Here is a 25,632-nt window from a genome sequence, read left to right as displayed (position 1 = left end):
AACGTGTCAGATCCAAATTGCATAATGAAAATGCATATTATGGTAGATCTGAAAGTATTGGGTGTCTACTGTGTGCTGTGCACTGTACTGGGTGACTGCTGTGTGCAGAGCACTGTACTGGATGCCAGCTGTGCACTGAGCACTGTGGAAGAGTTGCCTTCTGGTTAAAAGGTAACGCCATCTTCAATGAGACTGGATCTATGAGTGTGAGTGTCTTCGAGAGAGAATTCCTTGCACACTTACACACTTTATCCGTAGAACTGTAGCCAAGTGGGCACCTTTCTGACCTCTTGCCATTTGGGGTGGCACTGTTCAGACACCAGTGATTGAGGGGAAAGGGATGTTTCATGCACCTGAGTTGTTTTTGCAATCCTCTACTAACTACCCCATTAATCCAAGCACTTATCCTCTCCCGCCTTGACTACTTCATCTGCAGTACTTGAAAACATGCCATAAAAGGTGGAGACAGCCCTTGCAGGCTAATGGGGAAGAAATGGATAAGCTTCCAGAGGGCAGGCGTCTGCCTGCCACCCTTCCTGGACACCTGATTCCAGGAAATGGTACCCGCTGGATGGGAGCTGGAGACAGATGGGGATTGATTCAGGGGTGGGGGACTGCAGCAGGGAAACACCCGAGTTTCTGTTTGGCCTCTGGCCTCTTGACTTGGTTTGTCTGGTTGAACCACGGGGTTGGCAGGACTCCGCTTGAGCCAGGGACTGATGGGTGGGTGGTGGGTCAGCCTGATGAAAACGGCCTTTGGCCAATAGGACACTCTCCACATGCCCTCACCCCACCCTGATTCCTCCTCAGGGTGTTTCTGTCCCTAGCTGGGACTCAGACCTGCTGAAATAGCTCAACAGCCTCCGTGCCAAGTGAGAGGATGCCCTGGATTGGAAGCTTCCTGCTCAGTTTGGCTGGAAGCCAGGAAGGATGCCAGCCAGCAAGCAGCCAAATCATTGGGCCACCAGGGGAGTCCGTGTCTGCTGAGCCCCGCCGGGACCCACTGGGTGAAAGGTGCTAGGGGCCAAGTTGTGGAAGGATGTTGTGGTGTGTGCCTGGGTCTGTCTGGGTGTGTGTCTGTGCAGTTTTGTGTGCGTGAGTGTATGGCTGTCCTATGAGACAGGAGGCATATGGGTAGTGTGTTCTAGATCTGTTGGTGAGGTGAAAAAAGGTACAGCCAGGCACATAACTAGAGAGGAGGGTCTCCACCCGGCAAGGAACCCCTGGCCCCTGGCAGACCCTTTCTTCCCAGAGAATAGTCTCCAGCCTCACTGCCGCTTGGGTAGGGGCAGGATCAGCTGGCAACTGAGGGAAGGAGTCAGGTGTTAATAGCACTGGGCAGGAGGACTGAGATGCCCACAGCACTCCTTCACGTGCTCCGCAGAACTGTTTCTGTGGGGGTTGGGTATTTCCCCAAAGCACTGGCAGGGCGAGTCCCTGAATCAGCTGGGAACTAGAGGGTTAGAGAGCAGAGAGAGACAGAGAACATGCAGACTTTGTGCATTTAAAGCATTTCAATTGGGCTTTGCCTTGGCCTCCTGCCCTGTCCCTGAGAAGGCAGAAGGATGATGGGAGAGGCTGAGGAGGCTGAGACAGCACCCCGAGTCCCTTGAGACGAAGCGCAGAAAGGGATTAAATGGAGTCAGGGTGAGGAGCAGGGGCATGTGAGATATCAGGACTCAGGCCAGCAGAACCAGAGCCTAGCCAAAGACCATAAACCCATGAGATAGGCCAACCCAGGTTCAGCTGTCAGTTTCCCAGCCCAGGGCTCTCTCTCTCTGACAGGGGCCTCAGGAGATTTGGAGGAACTGCATGCTAGTTGCCCACCTCGACGTCTCCCATCATGTTGGAGGATGCATCATCCAACACCCAACAGCCACATCAAGAACTAACATATTTATCTAGAACCATCCTCAGTTCTCATGTACCTATGTAAACATGATTATGCATGCAATTACTGATTCTGATTACTGTTTAGTTAATATTTTTATACCTGTCACCTCCATCTAGAGTGCAAGCTCCCTGTCAATAAGAAATGTGTCTCTTTCTTCACTGAACTTTCCCAAGCACTTAGCACAGTGTATTTCACCCAGTGGGAGCAGATTAAGTATCGTTGCTACTGTTTTTACTCCTAAACTCCTAACTTTTCCCTTTCACTCATCAAACCCCTTTGGCACCTGCTGAGATTTTCTGCTGTACAACTTCCAATGGAAGTTGTAGAAAAGTGTTTCCTCTTTTTGTTCCTAATCTGCCACCTTCAGTCTTTCCGGTGTTGTGAGATTTGGAGAATAGCAGTTTTGTGTTTGCCTTAGTGGTTTTGGAAACTTCAGTCTTGTCTTCCCTCAGTCTACATGCAACTTTCCAGATGGAAAATCCTACATCTTGCCATGGTTCCTCTTCCATGACTCTCTTGGTTGCTCTTCTCTGTCCTACCCCCAGTTCCTCTATGTCCGTCACAAGATGTGTCACCAGATGCGACCATAAGAACCACATACAGTGTCCCAGGTGTGGGCTGACTCTGATTTGATGCAATGGCAACTGATATGCTTGGCCTGCTTGGGTCCCCGGGGGAAGGAAACCTCATATGTTTACCAGTAGTCAATCAAATTTATTGAGTTGAGCACTGTAATAAGTGCTTGGGAGAGTATAACTATAAACAGACACATTCCCTGCCCACAACAAGCTTACAGTCTAGAGGGGAGACAGATATTAATATAAATAAATAATTGACAGATATGTACATAGGTGCTGTGGAGCTGGGAGGGGGACTAATAAAGGGGGCCAGTCAGGGTGACACAAAAGGGAGTGGGAGTAAAGGAAGGGAGGGCTTAATCAGGTAAGGCCTCTTGGTGGAGATGTGCCTTCAATAAGGCTTTGAAGGTGGTTAGAGTACATGTAATGGGTGGGAAGTGTCTCCCTTTGTCCTGAATTTGCCAACCCCAAGCTTCAGTGGGCATCTCCTCTTCCTGGTGCCTAGGGATTTGGATGAACAGTTATTCCGTGTTTCCACTGTCTACACGCTTTCTGATTTCCTAAATTCCAGTCCTGTCCCTCTCAGCCTGCACTGGACAGACTGAATAGTTCTAATCCTTCTGTCAGTCCTCAAAGGGAAGCTGTTCCATCCCCTTGTTCATCGTGGTTATCCTCTGCACTTTCTTCCATTCTATCCATCCTCGGATGGGTGATGAGAATTGCATGGTACTCCAGGTGTGAGAGGACATGGTTTTGTGTCAGGATAGGACTATGCCCCACAGAGCCCTCCCTTATTTCCAGATGAGGGCTGGGCCGAGCAAGTGCACAGCCATTGCCTCTGATCATGGGTGGTTGTCTCTGTGTGCTGTTGGGACTTAGAGTCCCAGCAAACCCACAGGTGCTTCTGTGTTTGCACAGTTTGTACAGTGCATGGCTACAGTTATGGTTTCCTGGGCCCAGGGAAACGCGAGAGAGAAGGGATCAGTCTGCTCTTCCTCAGCCTGGCCAGAGAGCCATGGGCTGGGCTTGGGCCCCTGCAGGACTTCCTTGCCCTGAATTGATAAAGACAGTTTTCTTGAGGCTTTCCCTGTCCGCTGGCTGAATGGGGACAGTGGACAATCCTTGATGATCTAAGGACTGGGGAAAAGCTTTACCCTAGGGCAGCTCTGTCCGGAAGCCGGACTAGATGGATGTCCTAAATGCCCTTAGAAAGAACAGATATCGGTGTGACCACTGCCTTTGCTCTTCTGCATTAGAAATTTCTCTTCCGGCTCTCTCTTTGGCTCGGATTTCCCAAAAGTCCAGACCATCCTGCCCCACCCCCGTCCCTCTGGGACTCCCATCAGCTCCTTCTCCAGCTGGGAGGATGAGGAACAGTCGGCAGCATGAGGCCACCTCAACTTTCAGACCGTCAGGAAAGCCGTGGCTGCCTCCGCGGCTGTGACTGTGGCACTCTGAGCTGTGAGGAGCCCGAAACTGTGCTCCGCCAATAACTGTGGTATTTGCTAAGCTCTTACTGCTAAGAAGCACTGTAATGATAATAATAATTGTTAAGCTCTTAATCTTTGCCAACCACTGTACTGAACACTAGGGTAGATACAAGATGATAAGATCGGAAGCAGTCTCTGTCCCATATGGGGTTCACAGTCCAAGTAGAAGGGAGAACAGATATTGAATACCTATTTTACAGATGAGTAAACTGAGGCAGAGAAAATATAAGTAACTTGTCCAAGGTCACACAGCAGGAAGGTGACAGAGCCAAGATTAGAAACCAGGTTCTCTGACTTGCAGGCCTGTTTGGACCACACTGCTTCTCTAATCTCCTAAATGCTGGAGAAGATGCACTTCAGCCAGATTCAGACACAGTCCAAGCCCAACGTGGGGTTGTGTCTAAGGGGGAGGAGTACAGGTATTTTTTCCCCATTTTGCAGATGAACAGATGAGAAAATTGAGGCACAGAGATGTTAAATGATTTTCCCAAGGTCACACAGCAGGCAAGTGGCAGAGCCCAGGTCTCCTGACTCCTAGGTCCAGGCTCTTTCACCTGGGCCACAGTGCTCAGCCTCAGTGCCTTTTCGTTTTGTTTTATATGTTTTGTCCTTACTGTTGTTTTTGTGTTTTTAACCTTTCATCCTTCCTTACCCGTCTGTCATCTGACCTGTTTCCCCTCCCTTATTTTCAGATTGTTGAACCCACTGAAGGCCAGGAACTGTGTCTCAAATTCATCTGTGTATTTTTTTCATTATGTATAGTGTTCTGCACATAGTAAGGACTTAATAAATATCTCCTGACCTCCCCCCCCACCCCCTCCACCTTCTTCTCCTCTTTCTTGCAGTAAAACTCTGCAGGGTGCAGATGGGAAACAATGATAGAGCTCACTCAAGGCAGGGGACAAGCAGGAAGGGACCTGCTCCCAGGAACTCTTAATTAGCCATGCAAATTCAAGGGGTGGGGACTCCACCCTACCAGAGTTGGGTGGGAGGGGAGAAGAGGGAGCAGGGAAGAGGAGGAAGGGGAGGGGAGAGAACTGGAGAGAGAAAGGAAGAAGAGATTTCCTTGGTTTATCCCAAGGGGTTGGCTGAGTTTGAGTTTGCCCAGTGAGGTCCTCCCTGGAGCCCGGTTCTGAAGCCAAGAACTGTAAGCTCAAAGACTTGGCTGTAAAAAGGTGGAGTCTGGCTTGGGGGAAATTTGGGCAGAATAGAGAGGGGAAATTCTACCACAGGGGCCAGAGGAAAGGGCTTTAGTCACCCCTGTACCCACAAGCCTCTGCCTGTGCCCTGGGAAAGGGGCTTGAGATACCCACAGGGCCACTGGGTCTTCAACTCCCTTCTGCATCACCCTGACTTGCCCACTTCATTCAACCCCCCTCCCAGCCCCACAGCACTTATGCTTGTAGCCATAATTTAGTTATTTGTATTAATGTCTGTTTCCCCCTCTAGACTGTAAGCTCGCTGTGGACAGGGAATGTGTCTGTTATATAGTTGTACTGAGCTCTTCTAAGCACTTACTACAGTGCACTGCACACAATAAGCGCTCAATAAATATGACTGACTGAGTCAGAGTTTTCCCGGATCCCGGAGACCCTCCGTCTCTGGGACCCTCCCTCCCTTTTTGTCCAGAGATTTAATGGTTTCAAAGATCCTGGGATTTCATTCTCTCCCTGCTGCCATCTAAGAGTCTCCGGCCTGACCGAGCCCCAGGCTTTCTTGGCCACTAAGAAAGCCCAAAAGGTACCTACTCCCAGTAGGATTTAGATTCACCCTCACCCACCCTCATGCTCTCCTCCCTGCCAACCACAGACAGGGGTCAGTCCTCCTCAAGGAAAAAGCCGGCAGGCAGACAGGCTGGGCAGAAGCAGCCTCCACCACTCACCCCCACCCTGCCTCCAGCTCCACAACCCTGTCCAGGAGGGGAACCAGTGTTGAGGAACCATAGGCTCTCCCATTCTCCCCCCAGCCAAAACTTGGGGAGTAGGTGCCAAAGGGGAGAGAGGAGGAGATGGTGTGAGATCTAGCCACTCGCAGAAGTGGTGAGTTCCCTGCTCATTTGAGGATTCTAGTCGAGACCTGGGGAACAACCACAGGAGTTTCATGTCACTCGCCGACCTCCCCCAGCCTCTTGCCTTCTCCCCTCCCCCTTCCCTGTCCCGCCTATCACTCCAACATTCCCCAGCCATTCCCCTCCTTGCTGCTCCTGCCCAGGGGGTCTTAGGCAGGACCCCAGGCACAGCCACTGAAGCCTGGAAGTGGCTGCATCACTGGGAACCATCAAACCTCAGGGTAAGGACCGCTGCACCCCACACTTTTTTATGGTATTTGTTAAATGCTTACTATGTGCCAGGGACTGCACTAAATGCTGGAGCATAGTGAAGTTAATCAGGTTAAAAAATAAATTTACGTTATTCATTGAGCTTTTAATTTGGGCCAGACACTCTTCTAAGCTCTGGGGTAGATACAAGCTAATCAGGTTGGACACAGTCCATGTCCCACATGGGGCTCACAGTCTCAATCCCCATTTTACAGATGAGGTAACTCAAGCCCAGAGAAGTTAAGTGACTTGCCCAAGGTTACACAGCAGACAAGTGGCGGAGCTGGGACTAGAACCAAGGTCCTTCTGACTCCCAGGCCCGGGTTCTCTCTACTAGGCCACACTGCTTCCCACTCCTCCTAATCTTCAACATACAACAACCCTGTGGATCCTTCATCTCTGCCCCCGTTGTTTCACCTAACCTATAGATTCCCTGAGCCTGGGCTCCAGCAGCTGCAACCTCTCTATTCCTTAATAGTAATGATGATGAGGATTATGATAATGATGATAATAACAATAATGATAAATAATAATGATAATGATAAAAACAACAACAGTAATAATAGTAATAGTGGTAAATGTTAAACCAAACCAAGCACTGTACTATGTGTCAAGGACTGAATTATGTGCCAAGCACTGTGCTAAATACTGGGGTAGGTAAAGTATATGCAGATCCTTCCTTCCTTCCCTCACATGGAGTTCACAGTCCAAGTAGGAGGTAGAACAGGCATTGGATCCCTGTTTTACAGATAAAGAAACTGAGGCCTAGAAAGGTCAAATTACTTGCTCAAAGTCACACAGCAGGCAAATGGCAGAACCTGAATTAGAACCCAGGTCTGATTTCCAGGCCCGTGCTCTTTCCCCAAGCCCCCAACCCACCGAAACGCCACATCCCTTAACTCTTTTCTCCCAGCTTCTGTTCCCAACTAGTCTCCTCCACTAGTGAAATAAACTCCTCCACAGCCAGGCCTGGATCCCTTGGACTGGCCAGACCAGGCTGAAGACAGAATATGTACAGGCTCTCCAGTCCCCAAATCCTGGCCTGGTTTGGGGGTCCTCCTGGGTCCTAGCTGGCTGCCCTGCCTGATCTGGTTTGGTGGTCCGGTTCTGTGCTGGACAGCTTGTCCGCTGAGCTGTGGCCCCTGCCAATCTCTGCCACCCTGGGGTCTGTCCCCATCTGTCATGTCCCCTCCCTCTCTCTGATATTCAGGCTTATTCCAGTAATAATAATAATAATAATAATAATGGCATTTGTTAATCACTTACTCTGTGTCAAGCTCTGTTCTAAGCTCTGGGGGAGATACAAACTAATGAGTTTGGACACAGAATGGGGCTCACAGCATTAATCCCCATTTTACAGATGAGGTAACTGAGGCACAGAGGAAGTGAAGTGACTCGCCCAAGGTCACACAACCGACCAGTGGCAGAGCCGGGATTAGAACCTAGGTCCTTCTGACTCCCAGGGCTGGACTCTATCCATTAGACCACACTGTTTCTCTCTTCTTTCAGTGCTGGTTGTCTCTGGCAGGAGCAAGAAGGAAGGGCAGCACTGGGCACGGTCATGACAGTGACATGGGGTGTGGGATGGTACATTCGGTGCCCACCTGGAGGAGGACACTGTCATTGGCTGTTGGCTAAGGAGGAGATCCGGGAAAACGAGTGGCCACTGCTGCCCACACTACCCCCAGCCCCCCTCCCCAGCCACTCTACTGACCCACTTTTTTAAAAACGGTGTTTGTTAAGCACTTATGTGTTGAACACTGTTCTAAGCACTGAAGTAGATACAAGTTAATCCAGTCAAGACACATCCCTGTCCTACAGGGAGCTCATAGACGAAGGAGGAGAGAGAAGTTTTAAATCCCCATTTTGTAACTGAGGAAACTGAGGCTCAGATAAATGAAATGAGTTGCCCAAGATCACACAGCGGGCAAGTGGCAGAGCAGGGATTAGAACCCAGATCCTCTGGCTTCAGACTCTGGAGGATTTCCTGCCTCTTGCTGGAATCTCCCCATCCAGAAACCTGACAGCCTGCTCCCATCTGCAACTTGATGCCCGCCCTCCCCGGCCCCGCCCCCAGCCCCGCTGTATAAGATCTCTCCTCATCGCTCAGCACCCAGAGCTCCTGGGTCATTCCTCCCTGGTCTTGCCCCCAGCAGTGCACGTGCCTGGGTGTGTGGGGGACGTTCCCCTGGGGGATCCGTGCTGAGATGGCTTGGAATACCAACCTGCGTTGGAGGCTGCCTCTCATCTGCTTCCTCCTGGAGGCTGCTATGGTCATCCTCTTTGGGGTATTCGTGCGCTATAATCCTGAGGCCGACTCACACTGGGAAGAAGAGAAGAGGCAGCACAACATCTCCAGTGACATAGAGAATGATTTCTACTACCGCTATCCGAGTAAGTGTCCCTGGCACCCCTGGAAGCCCCCGCTACCCCTTGGTGTCCCTTCTACCACCAACACCCAGCCTGTTTCTCTCCTGGCACTGGCGTTCCTCTGGCTGCTGTCAGCAAAGACTCCTCCCTGCTTCCCGATCACTCACAGCCCCTACCCAGGTGACGCCCCTTGGCTCCCAGCCCTTGGCTAAGACTCCCAGCTTCTCTCAGAGAAAGCACCGACATGGGCTCATCTCAACTCCGGCATCTCTCTCTAGTGGAGTCCCAACCAGGGGGATCCAGGTCCGGTTGAGGGTTAGGGAATTTCTGAGCTCAAGGCTGGGCTGGGTTTCTCAGCCATTCCCGGCCTCTCTTTCCCTCACCAGGAGGTAGCCACTGAACACCGAGCCTGAATCTGATGATTAAGATCAGACTATTTGTTTGCAGGGGGCCTGGGGAGAGGGACTGACTGGCAGCTGGTCAGCGGGGCAGCAGGGCAGCGGGGCGAGAGAAGGAGCCGCAAGGAAGGGGCACCAGATACTGACTTCCCTCAGCTCTTTCTCCCAGGGGGTTGTTGTGGGGGGCGGGGAAGAGAGTTTAAAGGCTATGAACTAGTCTCCAGATCCCAAACTCACCCCAAATCCTCTCCCTCCCATGCAGCTGCCCCTCCTCCTCATCCCTCTCTCTCCACTGCCTAGACCAGCTCCCTTTTGAAGTGGGGGAAGATGTGTCTGAAATTCAAGTCCCTCCCTCCTTTCCCCAGTGCACCTATGTGTGTGTTCACATGCACATGCACACCCACACATACACACTCACACCTGGGCTCCTGAGGATACTGCCTTGAGAGTCAGGATGTCTGGGCCCCAAGCTCAGCTCAAAAGTACTACCTGTTTGGTGGGGGGGCCCTTAAAACAATCCCTTCCCTCATATCCCTTGGTTTCCCCATCTTCCAAGTGAGGATCAGGATCCAGTCTGAGCTGCTCTTAGAGGTCCCTAGGCTGGGGAGATGGGGAACCATGGGGGGCTGGTTTGGCTTAGGGCTGCTGGAAGCCCTACCACCCCCATCTTGTCTGGCTCTGGCCTACCACCCCCCACCTTGTCTGGCTCTAGCAGGGCCAGGACAGGGAGGGATGGGGGTAGGGTTAGGGTCCCCTCTGCCAACTCCCTGAGGACCCCTGGGCTGGGCAGCAGGGGCCAAATGAGATTTTGGTCCAGGCACCCTGACTGTGGGCCGGGAGTGAGAACCAACCCAGGGGTTGAGAGGGGTCCTGACGCCGGCCACAGGATGGGTGGGAATGGAGGAGTAATGGGAAGGTGGGGCAGGGTGGGGCAAGAGGGGTGTGGGTAGCCCCCTCTGAGATGCAGGACTCACTGGGTTTCCCCCATTCATCCACACACACTGCCCTCACACACTCCCATGGATCCACGCTGTTCACCCAGGCACTCCATGCACACCACACTTGCCTCACACAGCCACACATGCCTCCTACAGACACTCTCTGCACACCACACGCAGGCCCACGTGCCTCACACAGGCACTCTCCGCACACTACACACATCTCATGCTGGCACACACTCCTCACACAGGCACTGTCCACACACCTCACATGGACCCACAAGCATCACACAGGCATTCTCTGCATCCCACATGCCTCACCCTCGCACTCCCTGCACATCACACACGCCTCACACAGGCCCACATGTCTCACATAGGTGCTCTCCACACACCACACACCTCACAGAACACAAATGCCTCATATAGGCACTCTCTGCACACATATACAGGCATACGTGCCTCACCCAGACACTTCATGCAAACCACACACATGTGCATATGTCTTGCCCATGTACATTCACATGTGCTCACGATTCATTTACTGTCTACCCACCGCATCCAATGTACACCTCACCCATGGGCATATCTCGTGTGCATGTCTCAAGCACATATGCACTACCTGCTCATCCACATATATACGCATTGCTTGCCCTTCCCCTGCCATTCACCCACAGTCTGGGTATGCGTAGGTTAATCTGTGTCTCTGGCTTGGCCCCAAGAACTTGATCCTTGAGTTGGAGGAAATGGGCCGGACCCCAAATCCTTCTGTGTCAGGGCTCATGGGAGGAGGGGAGGCTCTAATGTCCATTTGGCCTCCTCAGCTGCCCAAGCCAGTATCCTATGAATAGCTCTTGGGGGTGAGGGCTGAACCCTGGGGCTGGGGATAGGGAGGGAGAGAAAGCAGGAGGAGCACAATTCTAGGAGGTTGTCACTTCTGACAAGAGGCAGAAAATACCTGGGCAAACCCTGCTTCAACAGGCTTGTCCCACCAGCTGTTTCTCTCGGGTGAGGCAGGAGGGTTCTCTGTTCTGGCTTCCAAGGGGAGGTGGCTCAGGCTAGGCAAGATGAGGGGAGCTCCTGGGCATCCCCATGCAGAGAGGGTTGGTTGAGGGCTGGGGAGACCCATGACCTTGACCTCTGCTTTTGGCACCTGAGTACCCCCCACCCCATCCAAATCCTGGCTGGCCAGTTGAGAGGACCCTGGGAAAGAGGCTGTGTCTGGGGGCTTTTGGGGGGAACTCTTAAGAACAGAAAGCTGGGGTTGTGGATGAGGCAGGGGAGGAGGGAGGATGGAGCTTGCCCCCCACTGAAGACACCTTGCCCATCTCCTATTCCCCTTCACATTCCCTAAATCCTGTGTGGTCCCTGCCCAGTGGGCTTGGCAGGGGCTTGGACTTTCCAGGAGACCCCCAGGGGTGGGAGAGAGCTCTGGGAAATGAGCAAGGGGCACCATCTGCTGCCCTGTAGGGGAGGGCAGGTGTGGCCAACCCTGGAAAGAGTGGAGACTTTGGCAGTCCTGGCCATGTTGCCCTGCTCAAATCCGTCTCCCTTCCATGACCTTGGGAAAGGGTGGGCATGCTGGGTGAAGTGGGGGGAACACTCCTGAGCTTTGGCCTGGTGGGGGTACCCCCGGGTGGTGGGGGCAGTGGACATTGTCCAAGATATCCACTGGAGCCTGGATCAGTCATAAGGCACTGCAGAGACCACCCCTCCCCCCTTAAGTCTCCCCCACGCCCACCTCCCCTGCAACACTGAGTGGAGTAGCCTAACCCTTTCCTTCCTAGCTCCTTCAGGTCCCAGTATAGATGGAAGGACTCCCCAGGTTACCCCTCTGGGCAGCATGGACTCTAGCCAGTGACCCTAGCCAAGTGGGCTGGGTGTAGATGCCCCATGGACATGCCAGGGGAAAGGAGGGCCTGTCTGGGTGGTGGGGGGGGAAAGGGGTGGATGGGTTGCCCCAGTGGACTTCTGCTCAGGAGGTGGCTAGTTTCACACAGCGGGACAAGGTGACTGTATCCCCCAGTTATGGTGGTGGTGGGCAGGTCCGGGAGGGAGGGGGATAGGATGAGCCGGGTCACAGAAAGGAGGAGAGCAACAGGAGAAGAGGAGGAGGATCAGGAGGAGGAAGAAGAAGAAGAGGAGAAGGAGGAGGAGGCGGCCTCAAATACCCAATCTGGACCTATCTGGAGAACCATGAGAGACTGGGGCTCAGGTGCCCCAGTCCCCTTGGCTCAGAGTCGCCTGGGTTCAGGCTGCCGACCCTGAATCCCCTCATACCTCCAGATCAATCAGCTAAGTGGGGTAGAGAGGAGAGGGTTCAGACCCGTGTGTCTGAAAAGGAGGTGCGGGTACCATGGGTGGACCACTTTCCCTCCCGCAGCAGCTGGGGAAATTCCAGGGGATTCTGGTGACAGCGCCCTGGGGGAAGAATTGGGCAGGTCTTTCCCCAGCCCCAGCACAACTCACCCCACAGACCTCTGGGCAGACGCCCACACGACCTCTGAGCTAGTCAGACCCCAAAAGGCACCTCCTTACCCAGATAACTGGGACAGGCCGAGTCCAGGGGTCAGCTTGCCTCCTAGGATGCTGGGTCTCTTCCCCCTTGCCCTGGCAGGGGGCAATGAGGCCTCCTTCTGAGGCCCCCACTCCCCCTCCTGGCAGGCTTCCAGGACGTCCACGTGATGATCTTTGTCGGCTTTGGGTTTCTGATGACCTTCCTGCAGCGCTACGGCTTCAGCTCTGTCGGCTTCAACTTCCTCCTTGCGGCCTTTGGCATCCAGTGGGCCCTGCTGATGCAAGGCTGGTTCCACTCCTTCGAAGATGGCCACATCCTCATCAGCGTGGAGAAGTGAGAGGGGCCAAGGGCTGGTGGGAGTCTCTAGAGCCGGAGGGTCCCTGGGAAGGAGACACTCTGCCAACAGCAACCCACTGCTAGAGAAGCAGTGTGGTCTGGTGAAAAGAGCACAAACCTGGGAGTCAGAGGTTCTAGCTTCTAATCCTGCTTGTCTGCTGTGTGACCTTAGCCAAGTCACTTAACTTCTCTGTACCTCAATAACCTCATCTGTTAAATGGGAATTAAGACTGTGAGGCCTATGTGGGAGAGGGACTGTGTCCAACACAATTATCTCATATTTACCCCAGCACTTAGTACAGTGTCTGGCCCATAGTAAATGTTTAATAAGTACCATATTATATTATTATTATTATTATTATTATATCCTTTTCCTGGGAAATTATTGTGGACCATTATCCTCTCCCCTCCCCAAACCCCTGAGACCTAGGGCTGAGGTTTATGTGGCCACCTGAATCCCTGGCTTTGGGCGAGTCCCATTTAACTCCGGATGAGCAGAAGCAGATGTGGCCAGCTACCACTGTCCTCCCTAGGGCTGGGGCCTCTCTGAGCTTCCCTGCCTCTTCTGAGGAGAGTCCCCAGGCTCAGGGGCACAGGATTGCCCCCGCCCTGGGGTTCCTGACTGACTCCTAGCCTTTCCCTTCCAGTCTCATCAATGCCGATTTTGCGTGGGGCTCTGTCTGTGTGGCCTTTGGGCTGTCTGGGCAAGGTCAGCCCCATTCAGCTACTCATCATGACCCTGATCCAGGTGGACCCTGTTCTCAGTCAACGAGTACATTCTTCTCAACCTGCTTCACGTGAGGATGGCTTTGGAGGTCTGGGGCATGTCTGGGGCAGGTATGGGGTGGGCATGAGGGCAGAAGCAGCATGGCTCATGGAAAAAGCATGGGCTTTGGGAGTCAGAAGTCATGGGTTCTAATCCGGCTCCGCGCTGTCAGCTGTGTGACTTTGGGCAAGCACTTTACTTCTCTGTGCCTCAGTTCCCTCAACTGTAATATGGGGATTAAGACCGTGAGCCCCACATGGACAACCTGATCACCTTGTATCCCCCCCCAGCGCTTAGAACAGTGCTTCTGCACATAGTAAGCGCTTAACAAATACCATCAGCAGCAGCACCTTGAGTCCTCCAGGGCTGAGGCGAGCTTGAGCCAGAACCCAGACCCCAAGCCAGAGAGGATGACCCTGGGTTCTCATCCCTTTTGGTCCAACTGGGCTGGCTGGGTCCAGGTCTTGGGAATCTTCTTCCAGCTGCCTCAGTTACTTGGGCAAACAGATCCAGCCCCAGGGTGGTCAGCTTCTGGTTCTCAACTGGAGCCCCTAGTCTTCCCTGGGGGCTCGAGGAAGTTAGGGGACAGAAGCCCTTGGATGAGCCAGGGACAGAAGTAAAGGCAGGGGCAGGGCCTGGCCACATGGCCAGCGCTTCCCCCTCGCCCTCAGTGTGCCTGAGATGTCTTCTCAGGGTCACTCGCTTGCAGGACCTGGGTGAAGGAACCATTCTGCTCCCTAGGAATTCCCTTGGTTAGACTTGGAAATGGATCTGATGGCTGTCTAGCAGGGAAGGAGCACCTGGGACAGAGAGGGCTGGGATTGGTGAATGCGATCCTCAGGTACGTGGCCAGGGGCAGGGCTAGGGCTAGGGCAAAGGGTGGAGGCAGGGCCAGGGCTAAGGCAAAGGGCGGAGGCAGGGCACAGCCAAGGTCAGGGCTAGGACAAGCAGCAGAGGTTGGGCCAGGAGTAGAGCCAGGGCCAGATCTAGTGCCAAGTCCAGGGGCAGAGGCAGGCAGGACTAGGAGGAGGGCCAAGGGTAAGGGTGGGACCAGTGGGGAGGACGGGGCAGGAAACAGGGCTGAGGCAGGGGTAGGGCCAAAGTCAAGCACAGTTTCAGTCACTCTGGACCTACCAAGAAAAGGAGGAGGATGGGCCTGAGGACCCCTCACACCTCATGCCAATGGGTGCTATTGGGTCTGTGGAGGAAGACCCCCACCCGACCCTCTCCACCATGCCCCCAGGTGAAGGATGCTGGAGGCTCCATGACCATCCATACTTTCGGCGCCTACTTCGGGCTCACGGTGACCTGGATCCTGTTCCGGCCCAATCTGGAGCAGAGCAAGGAGCGTCAGAGTTCTGTGTACCACTCCGACCTGTTCGCCATGATCGGTGAGATCCCAGTGGTCGAGGCCCAGGTCAGGGCCGGTGGCGAGCTCAGAGGGCAGAGGAGGAGGAGGAGGAGGGCATCGTCGGACTTTTAACACCTCTGCCCTACCCCCACCCCCACCATGGCCTGACTCTTTCCCACACCCTCTGTCATCAGAGGGAGAGAGAGGAGATGAGTCCTATCATGGAAGAGTCTAGGGCTGGGCCCACATTTCCGATACTGACTCAGACTCTTATTCATCCCCAGCCTGATTTCTCCTGGGCCCAACTTGATTTCTGTCCCTCCTCGAAAATCTCTGTATGGGGCTTTTCTTTTTTTTCCCAATGGTTTTTGTTAAGCACTTACTATCTATCAAGTACTGTTCTAAGTGCTGGGGTAAATACACGCTAAATCAAACTGGGAGCCCCATGTGGGCAGCGACTGTATCTGGCTTAAGTACGAGGGAAAGCATGTTTTAATCCCCATTTTGTAGTTGAGAAAACAGGCACAGAAAAGTTGCCCTTGCCCCACAAGGGTGACCCCAAGTGTCACCATATTTTGACCATTTCCATCTCCGTCCCCTGGCTCACATCACACATGGGGGTCTGCAAGGACATGACAGAGAAGCCGTGTGGCCTAGAGGAAATAGTGGGTTATAATCCCACCTCTGCCACTGGCCTACTGTGTGACCTTGGCCAAGTCACTTAATTTTTCTGTGCCTCAGTTTCCTCATCTGGGGAGTCAATACCTGTCTCTCTCTTACTTAGTCTGTGAGCCCCGTGTGGGACAGGGACTGTGTCTTACCTGATTATTTTGTATCTACCCCCAGGACTTAGTACTGTGCTTGACACACAGTCAGCACTTAAAAATTACTATTATTATTATTATTAGCTCAGGTCTGGAAGTCAAAAGCCCTGAGTTCTAATCCAGCCTCTGCCACTTGCCTGCTGTGTGAGTTTGGACCAGTGACTCCAATCTGGTTATCTTGCTTCTACTTCAGCACTTAGTAAAGTGGCTGGCACACAATAGGCACTTAAATAACACAGTCATTATTAGTACTTAACTTCTCTGTGTTCAAGTAAAATGGGGATTAAATACCCATTATCCCTCCCCATTAGACTGTGAGCCCCTGTGGGGGCTGGGGGCTGTGTCCAACCTGATGATCTTGGGTCTACCCCAGTGCTTGGCTCATAGTAAGCACTTAACCAATACCACAATTATTGTTTTGTGGAGACAGGGCATGTGGGAGTGAGACAGAGGGAGGACGGGAGGGTAGGAGGCAGTGGGGAGGGGCTGGGGCAGGGGGTTTCCTAGTAACCATCTTCCCATGTCCCCAGGCACTCTGTTCCTGTGGATGTACTGGCCCAGCTTCAACTCAGCAGTATCCAAGCACGGCGACGCCCAGCATCGAGCAGCCATCAACACCTACTGCTCACTGGCTGCCTGCGTGTTGACCAGTGTGGCTGTCTCCAGCGCCCTACAGAGGAAGGGAAAGCTGGACATGGTGAGAGGGTCAGGCCGGGGAGCGGAGTGGATGGAGAGGCAGCCGGAGCCAGGGCAAGGCTGGCCAGTGGGCTCCCCAGCTTGTGGGCCAAGCCCCGGATGGGGCTCTTTGTCCACCGGGCCTGGAGGAAGTAATAAACCTCCCTCGAGGAGGACCAGTTGGGGCCGTGCCCATGGCCCCAGGCCCTTGGGGACCCTATACTTAGACAGCTAGCCCCTGTCACCTCCTGGAGAAGCAGAGACAGGGTAGAGCTGGTCTTGTACTACCTTGGGGATCGCTTGGGACAGTTCTGGCCCCAGAGATTTAAGGGTGGAGTATTGTCCTTTTAAACACCTCTCCTCTCCATCGCAGAACCAGGGAACTTTTTGAGGAAGGGGGAAATCATTATGGTACAGTCTGGTAGCCCAGACTGAAAGCTTTCTGTGAGGTATTTTTGGTATTGAGTGCTTATTATGTGCCAAGCACTGTTCTAAGCACCAGGGAAGACACAAGTAATCAGGTCAGGCACAGTCTCTGTCTGACATGGGGCTCACAGTCTAAGCGGAGGGAAAAACAGATATTGAATGTCCATGTTACAGATGAGTTAACTTAAGCCCAGAGGGAGTTAAGTGACTTGGTCAAGGTCACACAGCACGGCAAGTGGTGGAACAGGAACTAGAACCCAGGTCCTCTGCCTCCCAGGCCTGTGCTCTTTCCACCAGGCCACTCTGGTCCTCTAGTCTCAGCCCCCACCTCCCTTTCCCCAATCTCTGCCAGTTTAGGGAATGGTTAGTAAGAGGGGCATGGGGGGCGGGATTCCAATGGGCCACTCTTGGCTCTGTAGGCCCAGAGGCAACTTGGCCTGTGGGCCCGGGATTCCTACCCAAGTGCCCAGGGTTTAAAGTGGGTTACCGGGCTCATCTCCTGTCCATGTCCTGGGACTGGAACGTCCGCCCCAAGGTAGCCGACAGCGTCCCTTGACCCATACCCCTGACCCCCCTTCCCACAGGTGCACATCCAAAATGCCCACACTGGCTGGGGGCGTGGCAGTGGGAAACAGCGCCGAGATGATGCTGATGCCCTACGGGTCCCTCTCGTGGCTTCATCTGTGGCATCGTCTCTACCTTTGGCTTTGTCTACTGACGGTGAGGGCCAGGAGGGCGGGGTCGCAGGGCGGGGTGGGGCAGCTGGGGGTGGTGGAGCCATAGGCAGAGGTTACACAGGGCCACCCGGGAGGGCAGCCTCCGCCTCCAGTCTCCTCGGCCTCGCTGGGAGTACAGATTGGGCTTGCTGACAGGCCCGCCCCTCCAAATGCAAACGTCCCCTCGAGCAGGGCGGAAAGGCAACCTTCTCCTCCTTGTAAGTCACTGAGGACTAGTAGCAGCAGTAGTAGAAGCAGCTGCTTATTAAGGCCCTCTGTGAAATGATGACGATAATAATAATAACAGATTACTACTCTGTACGGTGCTTGGCACGCTGCAGCACCTAAGTGCTGGGTTGATACAGTATAAGTGGATTTGACACGGTGCCTGTCCCACATGGGCCTCATGGTCTCGGTTGTTCAATTCCCATTTTACAGATGAGGAAACTGAGGCATGGAGACTAGTCCAAGGTCACACAGCAGGCAAGGGGCGGAGCCGTGATTAGAATCCGGGTCTCCTGATTCCCAGCCTGTGTGCAAAGTACTGTACTGAGCGCTGGGGAAGAACATGTGCAGCATTAGCCTTCAAAGGACTCACAGTTTGAGAACAAAGCAGGGAGAGGGAGCCACCAAAGGCACAAAAGGAGGGGGGGAAGCGATTTGCCCGAGAGTGACTGTCCCTGTGCCCGCCTGCTGCCTCCAGCCCTTCCTGGAATCCCGGCTGCGGATCCAGGACACCTGCGGCATCCACAACCTGCACGGCATGCCTGGCATCATCGGAGGCATCGTAGGCTCCGTCACCGCGGCCACAGCCAGCGTGGGCATATACGGGAAGGAAGGGTAAGGCCAGAGCCGGAGGGCAGTGGGGCAGCAGGAAGATGGAATTTCCCTACTGCCCACCTAAATAATTCAACCAATCACCTCCCTGTGCCAACCTCCTCCCACCTAGTGTCACTTCCAGACCTGCTACCCCTTCAGAGAATTGTCCTCTCCTGGTTCCTGCCTTTCTCCAGAACCCACTGTGTATCCACGAGGGATGGAGGGAAACAGAGTCTGTTCATGTCTGAAGGATGTTAGTTGCCCTTGAGAAAGCCAAGATGTCCCCGGACCCTGCCCAGTTTCGGCTCACCTGTCTCGGGACGGGGGGCTGTGCCCTACTTCTCTCGTTCCAGGTACATCAAGGCGTTTGACTTTGAAGGCCCCAAAAGTGACTGGACCAGTCAGGTGCAAGCTGGGTACCAGGCGGCAGGCCTCTTTGTGTCTCTGGCAATGGCCATCGTGGGAGGTGCCATTGTGGGTGAGTGCAAGGCAGGACGAGGGTGATAGATGGAGGAGAGAGGGGTGACTTCCGCTGGGGTGACCTGGGGCAGGAGGCAAGCTTGCTTGGGGCATCAGAGTGATGGGTAGAGGCTCAGGAAAGACAGAGAAAGGGATGTCTGCCTGCTTTGGTATTCGATGTTTGCCAAGCACTGTTCTAAGCGCTGGGTTAGATGCAAGGGAATCGGGTGGGACACAGTCCCCGCCCAAAGTCTAAGTATGAGGGAGAACAGGTATTGAATCCCCAATTTGCAGTTGAGGAAACTGAAGCACAGAGAAGCTAAGTGACTTGCCCAAGGTCAGACGGCAAGCAAGAGGCAGAGCGGGAATTAGAACCCAGGGCCTCTGTCACCCAAGTGCTTTTTCCAATAATCCTCACTATTTCCATGCTGATTCCTGGCCTATTGAGACTGTGAGGTCCATGTGGGGTGGGATCTATGCCCGAACTGATTGACTTGTATCTGTCCCTGCACTTAGAAAGGTGCTTATCACAAAGTAAGCGCTTAACAAATACCATTTAAAAAGCCCCTGGCATTCCATTACCCCAGTCCCATTCTATGCTTTGGCGCTGCCATCTAGCGGGAGGGTAATGGTATTTCAACTTCCCCAGCCCTTAACCCCTTGGTCTCTGGGCCTCATTGTGGAGAAGGTTTCTGTGTCCTTCACCCCGCAACGCCCTTTCGTCCTCCCCTTCCCTCCCCTCGGGCCTAAGGAAACATCCATCACCTCTTGACAATCATCAACAAGAAAAGACAGCTCAGGACTCACTCTCTGGCCTCCCCCAGCCCCAACATACAAGAGTCTAGTAGTGCCCCGCTGGAGGGGTAGGATGGGGGGGGGGGTGAAGGGGTAGTACTCGTTAAAGGGAGAGGGGGTTCTTGCTCTTCCCTAATCTTGGGCATCTCCCTCTGTGCCTAGGGGTCATTTTGAAATTTCCTCTCTGGGGAGATCCAGCTGATGAGAACTGCTTTGAAGATGAAGTGTACTGGGAGGTAAGTGATCACCTTGCCATTCTAGGCCATCAGTAGTATCTAGTAAGGGGCTGCCGAGTGCAGAGCACTTTACGAAGCGCTTGGGAGAGAACAATAGGAGTGAAAGATACAATCCCTGCCCTCGAGGAGCTTATTAATAGGGGACATGAAAATTATGCCATTTACCTAAATAATTAAATTTACCTAAGTCCCGAGGATGGGTGCAAATAAACAATTGCTAAGGGCTCCTGTATGGTTGACCCAATTGTGGTGATGGAAATTAATTGAGGAAGACTTCCTGGCAGAGGTGGGCTTCTCAAAGGGTTTTGAAGATGGGGAAAGCTGCAATGTGGTGGATTCAAAGGCAGATGGGGGTGTTCCAGGTTGAGCCAGAGAAAGTGAGTGGGGTAGTAGGGGAGTTTTGGGGAAGTGAAAGATGAGGTATGAGGAGGAGCTAATGAAGATGGGGAAAGTGCTGGAGGAAGCCAGTGATAAGAAGTTTCTGCTTGAAATGGAAGGGGATGGATAGCGAGCCACTGGAGATTTTTGAGGAGTGATTTCTGAGGATTTTTGTGTCCTCCACCCTGATTCAAACTCAATTCATCTTAATATCTAGACCTCCCTGCTGCTCTCCCAGGCTCCAGTCAGAGAAATTACATGATTTGCCCAAGGTCACACAGTAGACAAGATTAGAACCCACATCCTCTGACTCCAAGTCCCATGCTCTTTCCACTAGATGGGAAAGATATCAGCAAGAATGAGTTTAGCAGGGTAAAAGAGGGATGCATATTTTCAGTGCCCACTCCGCATCCTTGGCTCCTGTTCCCAAGTTCCATGGTGGTACCAGTGTTCCCTGGATCGATGAGGAAATATAAAAGCTCCAGAGCAAAGAGAGAGTCAGGGAGCCTCAGGAAAACCGCTCTAGCTTCTGTGGCCTCTGATGGGCTTTTGCAAAATGAGACTTGTGATGTCACCGTGCAATGCAGCAGGCCCATAATAATAATAATAATAATGTTCGTATTTATTAAGCGCTTACTATGTGCAGAGCACTGTTCTAAGCGCTGGGGGAGATACAGGGTAATCAGGTTGTCCCACGTGAGGCTCACAGTCTTCATCCCCATTTTCCAGATGAGATAACTGAGGCCCAGAGAAGTTAAGTGACTTGCCCACAGTCACACAGCTGACAAGTGGCAGAGCTGGGATTCGAACCCATGACCTCTGACTCCCAAGCCCGGGCTCTTTCCACTGAGCTACCCCACCCAACAGTAAGGGTGTCTTGTCTTCAACAGCTGTCAGGGATCTCTCTCTCTGAGAGAATCACATTCTTTATAGACAAGGGGAGTGTTAGGCTAACCTTGTGCCCAGTACGATACCAGCCCCGGCAGCCTGGAACGGTCCTGTCCTCTCCACCTTGCTGAGGACAGAGGGTTCCCATGACTGCCCTCTCTTTGCCCTAGAATACCTAGCAAGTGACACTGGGTGATACTATTAGCACTTAAGTTTAATTCCTGGACCCTCCTGCTCCCCTGAGGATCAAGACCCCTTGGTCCAGATTCAGCATCCTCCCTAAACTTCTCCTGAGGAGGGTGGAAGGGTGGGAGGGAGGAAGGAATATCTCCATTTCACAGCTGGGAAAATCCAGGCCCAAAGGAGCTCACCACATTATCTAGACACTCCAGCCACTTGTCCCTCAGGCTGGGATCTGGAGTGGAGGCCTCCAGAGTGGAGTGGAGTCGTTCCCTGACACCAACATATGAAGGCCACCCCCCGGGGGCACCTTCCCCTTCTTCCTCGGGTCAGCAGCCAAACCCTCATTTTATCAAGAAGGCTGGCACTTTGCTCGTTACTGAGAAACACCATGGCCTAGTGGATAGAGCAGAGGGCTGGGAGTCAGAAGGACCTGGGTTCTAATCCCAACTCTGCCACTTATCCGATGCACAGAGAAGTTAAGTGACTTGCCTAAGATCCCATAACAGTTACCCCATCTGTAAAATGGGGATTAACGCTGTGAGCCTCAGGTGACCATGTCCAGACTGATTAGCTTGGCTCTACCCCAGCACTCTGTACAGTGTCTGACACATAATAAGTGCTTAACAAATACCAGAAAAATAAAAGCTAAAAACATGAATTTTGACCGTTTTGCTCCTCGGGAGTGAAATGGCTGTTCTTTCTTTTTTTTTTAGGCTTAAATGGTATTTGTTAAGAGCTGACTGTGGGCCAGGTACTGTGTTAAGCGCTAGGCTAGATACAATATAATGGGGTTGGACACAGTCCCTGTCTCACACAGGGCTCACACTCTTAATCCCCATTTTACAGATGAGGTAACTGGGGCACAGAGAAGTTAATAGACTTGTCCAAGGTCACACAGCAGACGAGTGGTGGAGTCAGGATTCGATTTCTTCTCTTGGGGGAGGATTTCATGGGGAATGAAATGCAACCAGAGGGAAGGAGAGGGGCAGATGCCCGAAATTTGGAGGATCCCATAACGGGCAAGCCCACCCCCGAACCACTGCCAATGAGATCCCCCTTGGAATGAAACTTTTAGGGGAAACAGGAACGAATGAGTTTGGAGCAGGTGGCTCCTGTCCCCTTGCAGCTCCCATATAGGCGGCCAGATTTTCATCCTTCTCCCCTCTTCCTCCTCCGCTACCCCAAACCCCTCCCAGCTGAGCTCTCTTTCTGCACAAAGAAGAACTCTGCGGGGAGGAAAGCGGGGTCCGGGGCAGAAGAAACGAGGGCTACATCTTAGATATGTGTAGCGCATTCAGTTGCCACACGGTGGCGCTCCTGCCCTACCCTACACCTGACTCAATGTGGCCCATGTTCTTGGCCGACTTGACGAGGTGACCCCTCTCCCCCTCTTCCAGCCAACGCGGCCCACGACCCAGAAACGGATTAGGGGGAGACCGAGCATGAGGATTTCTCTCTCCACAGGTACCCGAGGACGAGGAGAGTCACATGTACCGCCCAGAGGAACCTGCCCTGAAGCCAGTGGCTTCCTAACCGGGCCACCGGGCTACGGGAGAACCAGGTGAGCAGAGTTGCGCTGGTTCAGGAGACTGTCCCCACTCCATCTCCAAAATCTGGTTTACCCGCAAAGTGGCTTCGCCTTGGCGACCCCAGGAACCCTCTGCTGACAGGACTCTTTCCCACCAAGCCCCGTAGTAACTCCCAGACTTTTTTATGGTATTTGTTAAGCACTTAGTATGGGCCGGGCACTGTACTAAACGCTGAGGTACCTACAAGTTAATCAGGTTGGACGCAGTCCCTGTCCCGCTGGGGACCCACGTTCTTAATCCTCATTTTACAGATGGGGTGACTGAGACACAGAGAAGTGAAGCCACTTGCCCAAGGTCGCCCAACAGACAAGTAGTGAAGCCGGGTTTAAAACCTAGTTCCTTCGGATGCCCAGGCCCGTGTTCTATCCACTAGGCCACACTACTTTTCTCAGGAATCCAGAAGATGAGACCCTCAGCTCTGGGACCAGAGCTGAATCGGATTCTAGGGGGTGTCAGGGACTCGGCTTTTCAACTCTTCTTGAGGCCCAGTCAGGGTCCTTTGGTCTAGGCTCTATCTATGTGTCTTATAACGGTTCCACTTTGGGGCAAGGGGTTGGACCAGATGACCCTGGAGGTTCTTCTAGGGGAGTCTCGAGATGGAGAGTGTGAGGCACTGCAGGGTTTCTACTGAAAGAGCTTGTGTTGGTGCCAGACCATAGACATCCACACCGCTCTCTGATTTTTTCAAAGATCATGATAGCACACTGGGGAGAGGTTGGGCCTGGGGCTGGGGCCATGTAAACCGGGCTGGGGAATGGGGGAGAGGAGGAGGGTAGGAGAGAGGGAAAGAGTGACATCTGTCTACCGCCCCGGGGTTTGGAAGCAAATCGGTGAGGAAAGCAGGGTCTGGGGTGCTGAGCTATGCCCCTGGCGACAGCCAGGCAGGGCAGAAAGGGGGTCTCCAGGTGCCCAAACTCAGCTGGATTGTCATCTCTCCCCCTCTCCACAGATGGGGTATCATCTCATTCCCTCCATCCCTTCCTCCAGCTGGATTACACACACGCGGACACACACACGTGGTTTTGCTCACTCTTCCTGCCCCCTAGATTGCCTGAGTAGATAATACCCCCCTGCCTTTTCCTCTCTCCCTACTGCAGGTCTCCCCCGGATGCTCTCAGCTGCAGGGTCCCCAAGAAAGAGATTGGGTTTGTCGACCACTCGTGGAGGCCTGGGACTTGGTCCCACTACCCTTCCCCACTAACCTTCCCCACCCTCCTTGGCCTTGAACACAGATTATCTTTTTTAACCCCATGGCAGAGCCCTAAAAAAAAACACCCTGACTCAGTAACTTTGTCCCAGGACCCACCCTGCTGCAACTAGGAAGTCTGAGCTGGGGGCCAGGGAAGGGGAAGGGGGGCTGGGGCCCAGAAACTCCCCTGATTTGCCCTTGGGGCCCCCCCAACATTACACTTTCCTTGTGGGTGGGGCGGGAATTTTTGAAGGCCAGTAAATGTAAGCCACAAGAGAACAGCCACAACTTCTATTCTTGGAGCCAGAGCATCAAGCAGGTGGTGTGAGGACAGTGACCCCCCCCCCCCACGCCATCCATCACCAGCCTGGACCCCGATGCCTCCCTGCCCTCACCCTCTCTGCACCCACTCCCAACCTTCTCCTCTCAGGGTGGGGTGTCCATCAGGGTCTCAGTGAATAAATGGCCACGATGTGGTTTGTGAAAAAGAAAAAAATACACCAAGCTGTGTAGGCCTACGTCAACACTGGAGTGCTTCATGGGGCATCCAGGTTGGGACCCAGGAGATTGGGTCACCAGCCTGAGGCCTGGGCAGTATGAGTTCAAGAAGTTCAAGAAAGCTGACTCCAAGCCCAAGAGGGCTTTCTATTGGTGGTGTCCTTCAGGTGGATCTGGCCTGAGCCTCTCACAACAGCCCCTCCAGCTCTCCCCCAGTCAATCAGTGGTATTTATTAAGCAATTTGTGTGCAGAGCATTGTACTAAGTAGGTGGGAGAGTATAATATAACACATTTGGTAGATATATCCGCTGCCCAAAAGGGGTTGTAAAAGGAGCTTACAGTGCAGAGGTGGAGACAGGCAAAGTAAATTCCAGATATGTCCATAAATACTGCGGGGCTGAGATCACCAGACTGTACAAATCCAAATCCCTGCAACATCCCAGAAGGTTCCCAGAAAGGAACAGCAGCTCAGGTGGCCTCATCCCAGTCCCCTGCAGCCAGAAACCTACCTTGCCCACTCCTCTGCTCAACCCAGTGCTCCAGGTGCCCATCAATATTAATAACAACATCACTGACAATACCATCTTGAAGAAACTCCGTGCTTTCATGTCCCGAAGCACCGAATTATCTGGAAAAGGCCACGCCCTCCGACGCTAGGGAAAGACCACTGTCATCGGTGGAAATGGAGCATCTCCACCCGAGCTCTTAGGCCAGAACTCCTGTCCCCTAACTGGGTCATCTCTCTCCTCTTCCTCCTCTAGTGACTCTGGCTTATGAGGGGGGCTCTTGCCAAGGCGGTGTCTAACTCAAAGGGAGGGACAGTCAATCAATCAATCCTATTATTTGAGAGCTAACCTTGTCCAGAGCACTATACTAAGCGCCTGGGAGAGTACAATACAACAGAGTTGGAAGATACTTTCCCGGTCCACAGTGTGGTTGCATTCTATCAATCAGTGGTAGTTATTGAGAGCTTACTGTACTAAGCTCTTGGGAGAGTATACTA

General features: G+C 53.1%; 1 protein-coding gene across 1 annotated transcript; it reads left to right on the top strand.

The window, feature by feature from the left end:
- The first annotated feature begins 8,410 nt into the window (after positions 1-8,410).
- Positions 8,411-25,212, top strand: RHCG (Rh family C glycoprotein). Its single transcript, XM_029064569.1, is given in 15 exon segments — positions 8,411-8,673; positions 12,647-12,833; positions 13,484-13,531; positions 13,533-13,587; positions 13,589-13,633; positions 14,846-14,993; positions 16,308-16,474; positions 17,463-17,480; positions 17,482-17,549; positions 17,551-17,592; positions 18,291-18,434; positions 18,767-18,891; positions 19,830-19,903; positions 22,817-22,913; positions 24,039-25,212. Coding segments are annotated over 14 exon segments (1,377 nt in total). The 5' UTR covers positions 8,411-8,486; the 3' UTR covers positions 22,886-22,913; positions 24,039-25,212.
- The last annotated feature ends 420 nt before the right edge of the window (positions 25,213-25,632 follow it).

Source organism: Ornithorhynchus anatinus, chromosome 5 (genome assembly GCF_004115215.2).
Source record: "Ornithorhynchus anatinus isolate Pmale09 chromosome 5, mOrnAna1.pri.v4, whole genome shotgun sequence".
Lineage (NCBI taxonomy): Eukaryota > Metazoa > Chordata > Mammalia > Monotremata > Ornithorhynchidae > Ornithorhynchus > Ornithorhynchus anatinus.
This window is presented reverse-complemented; position numbering and strand designations above follow the sequence as displayed.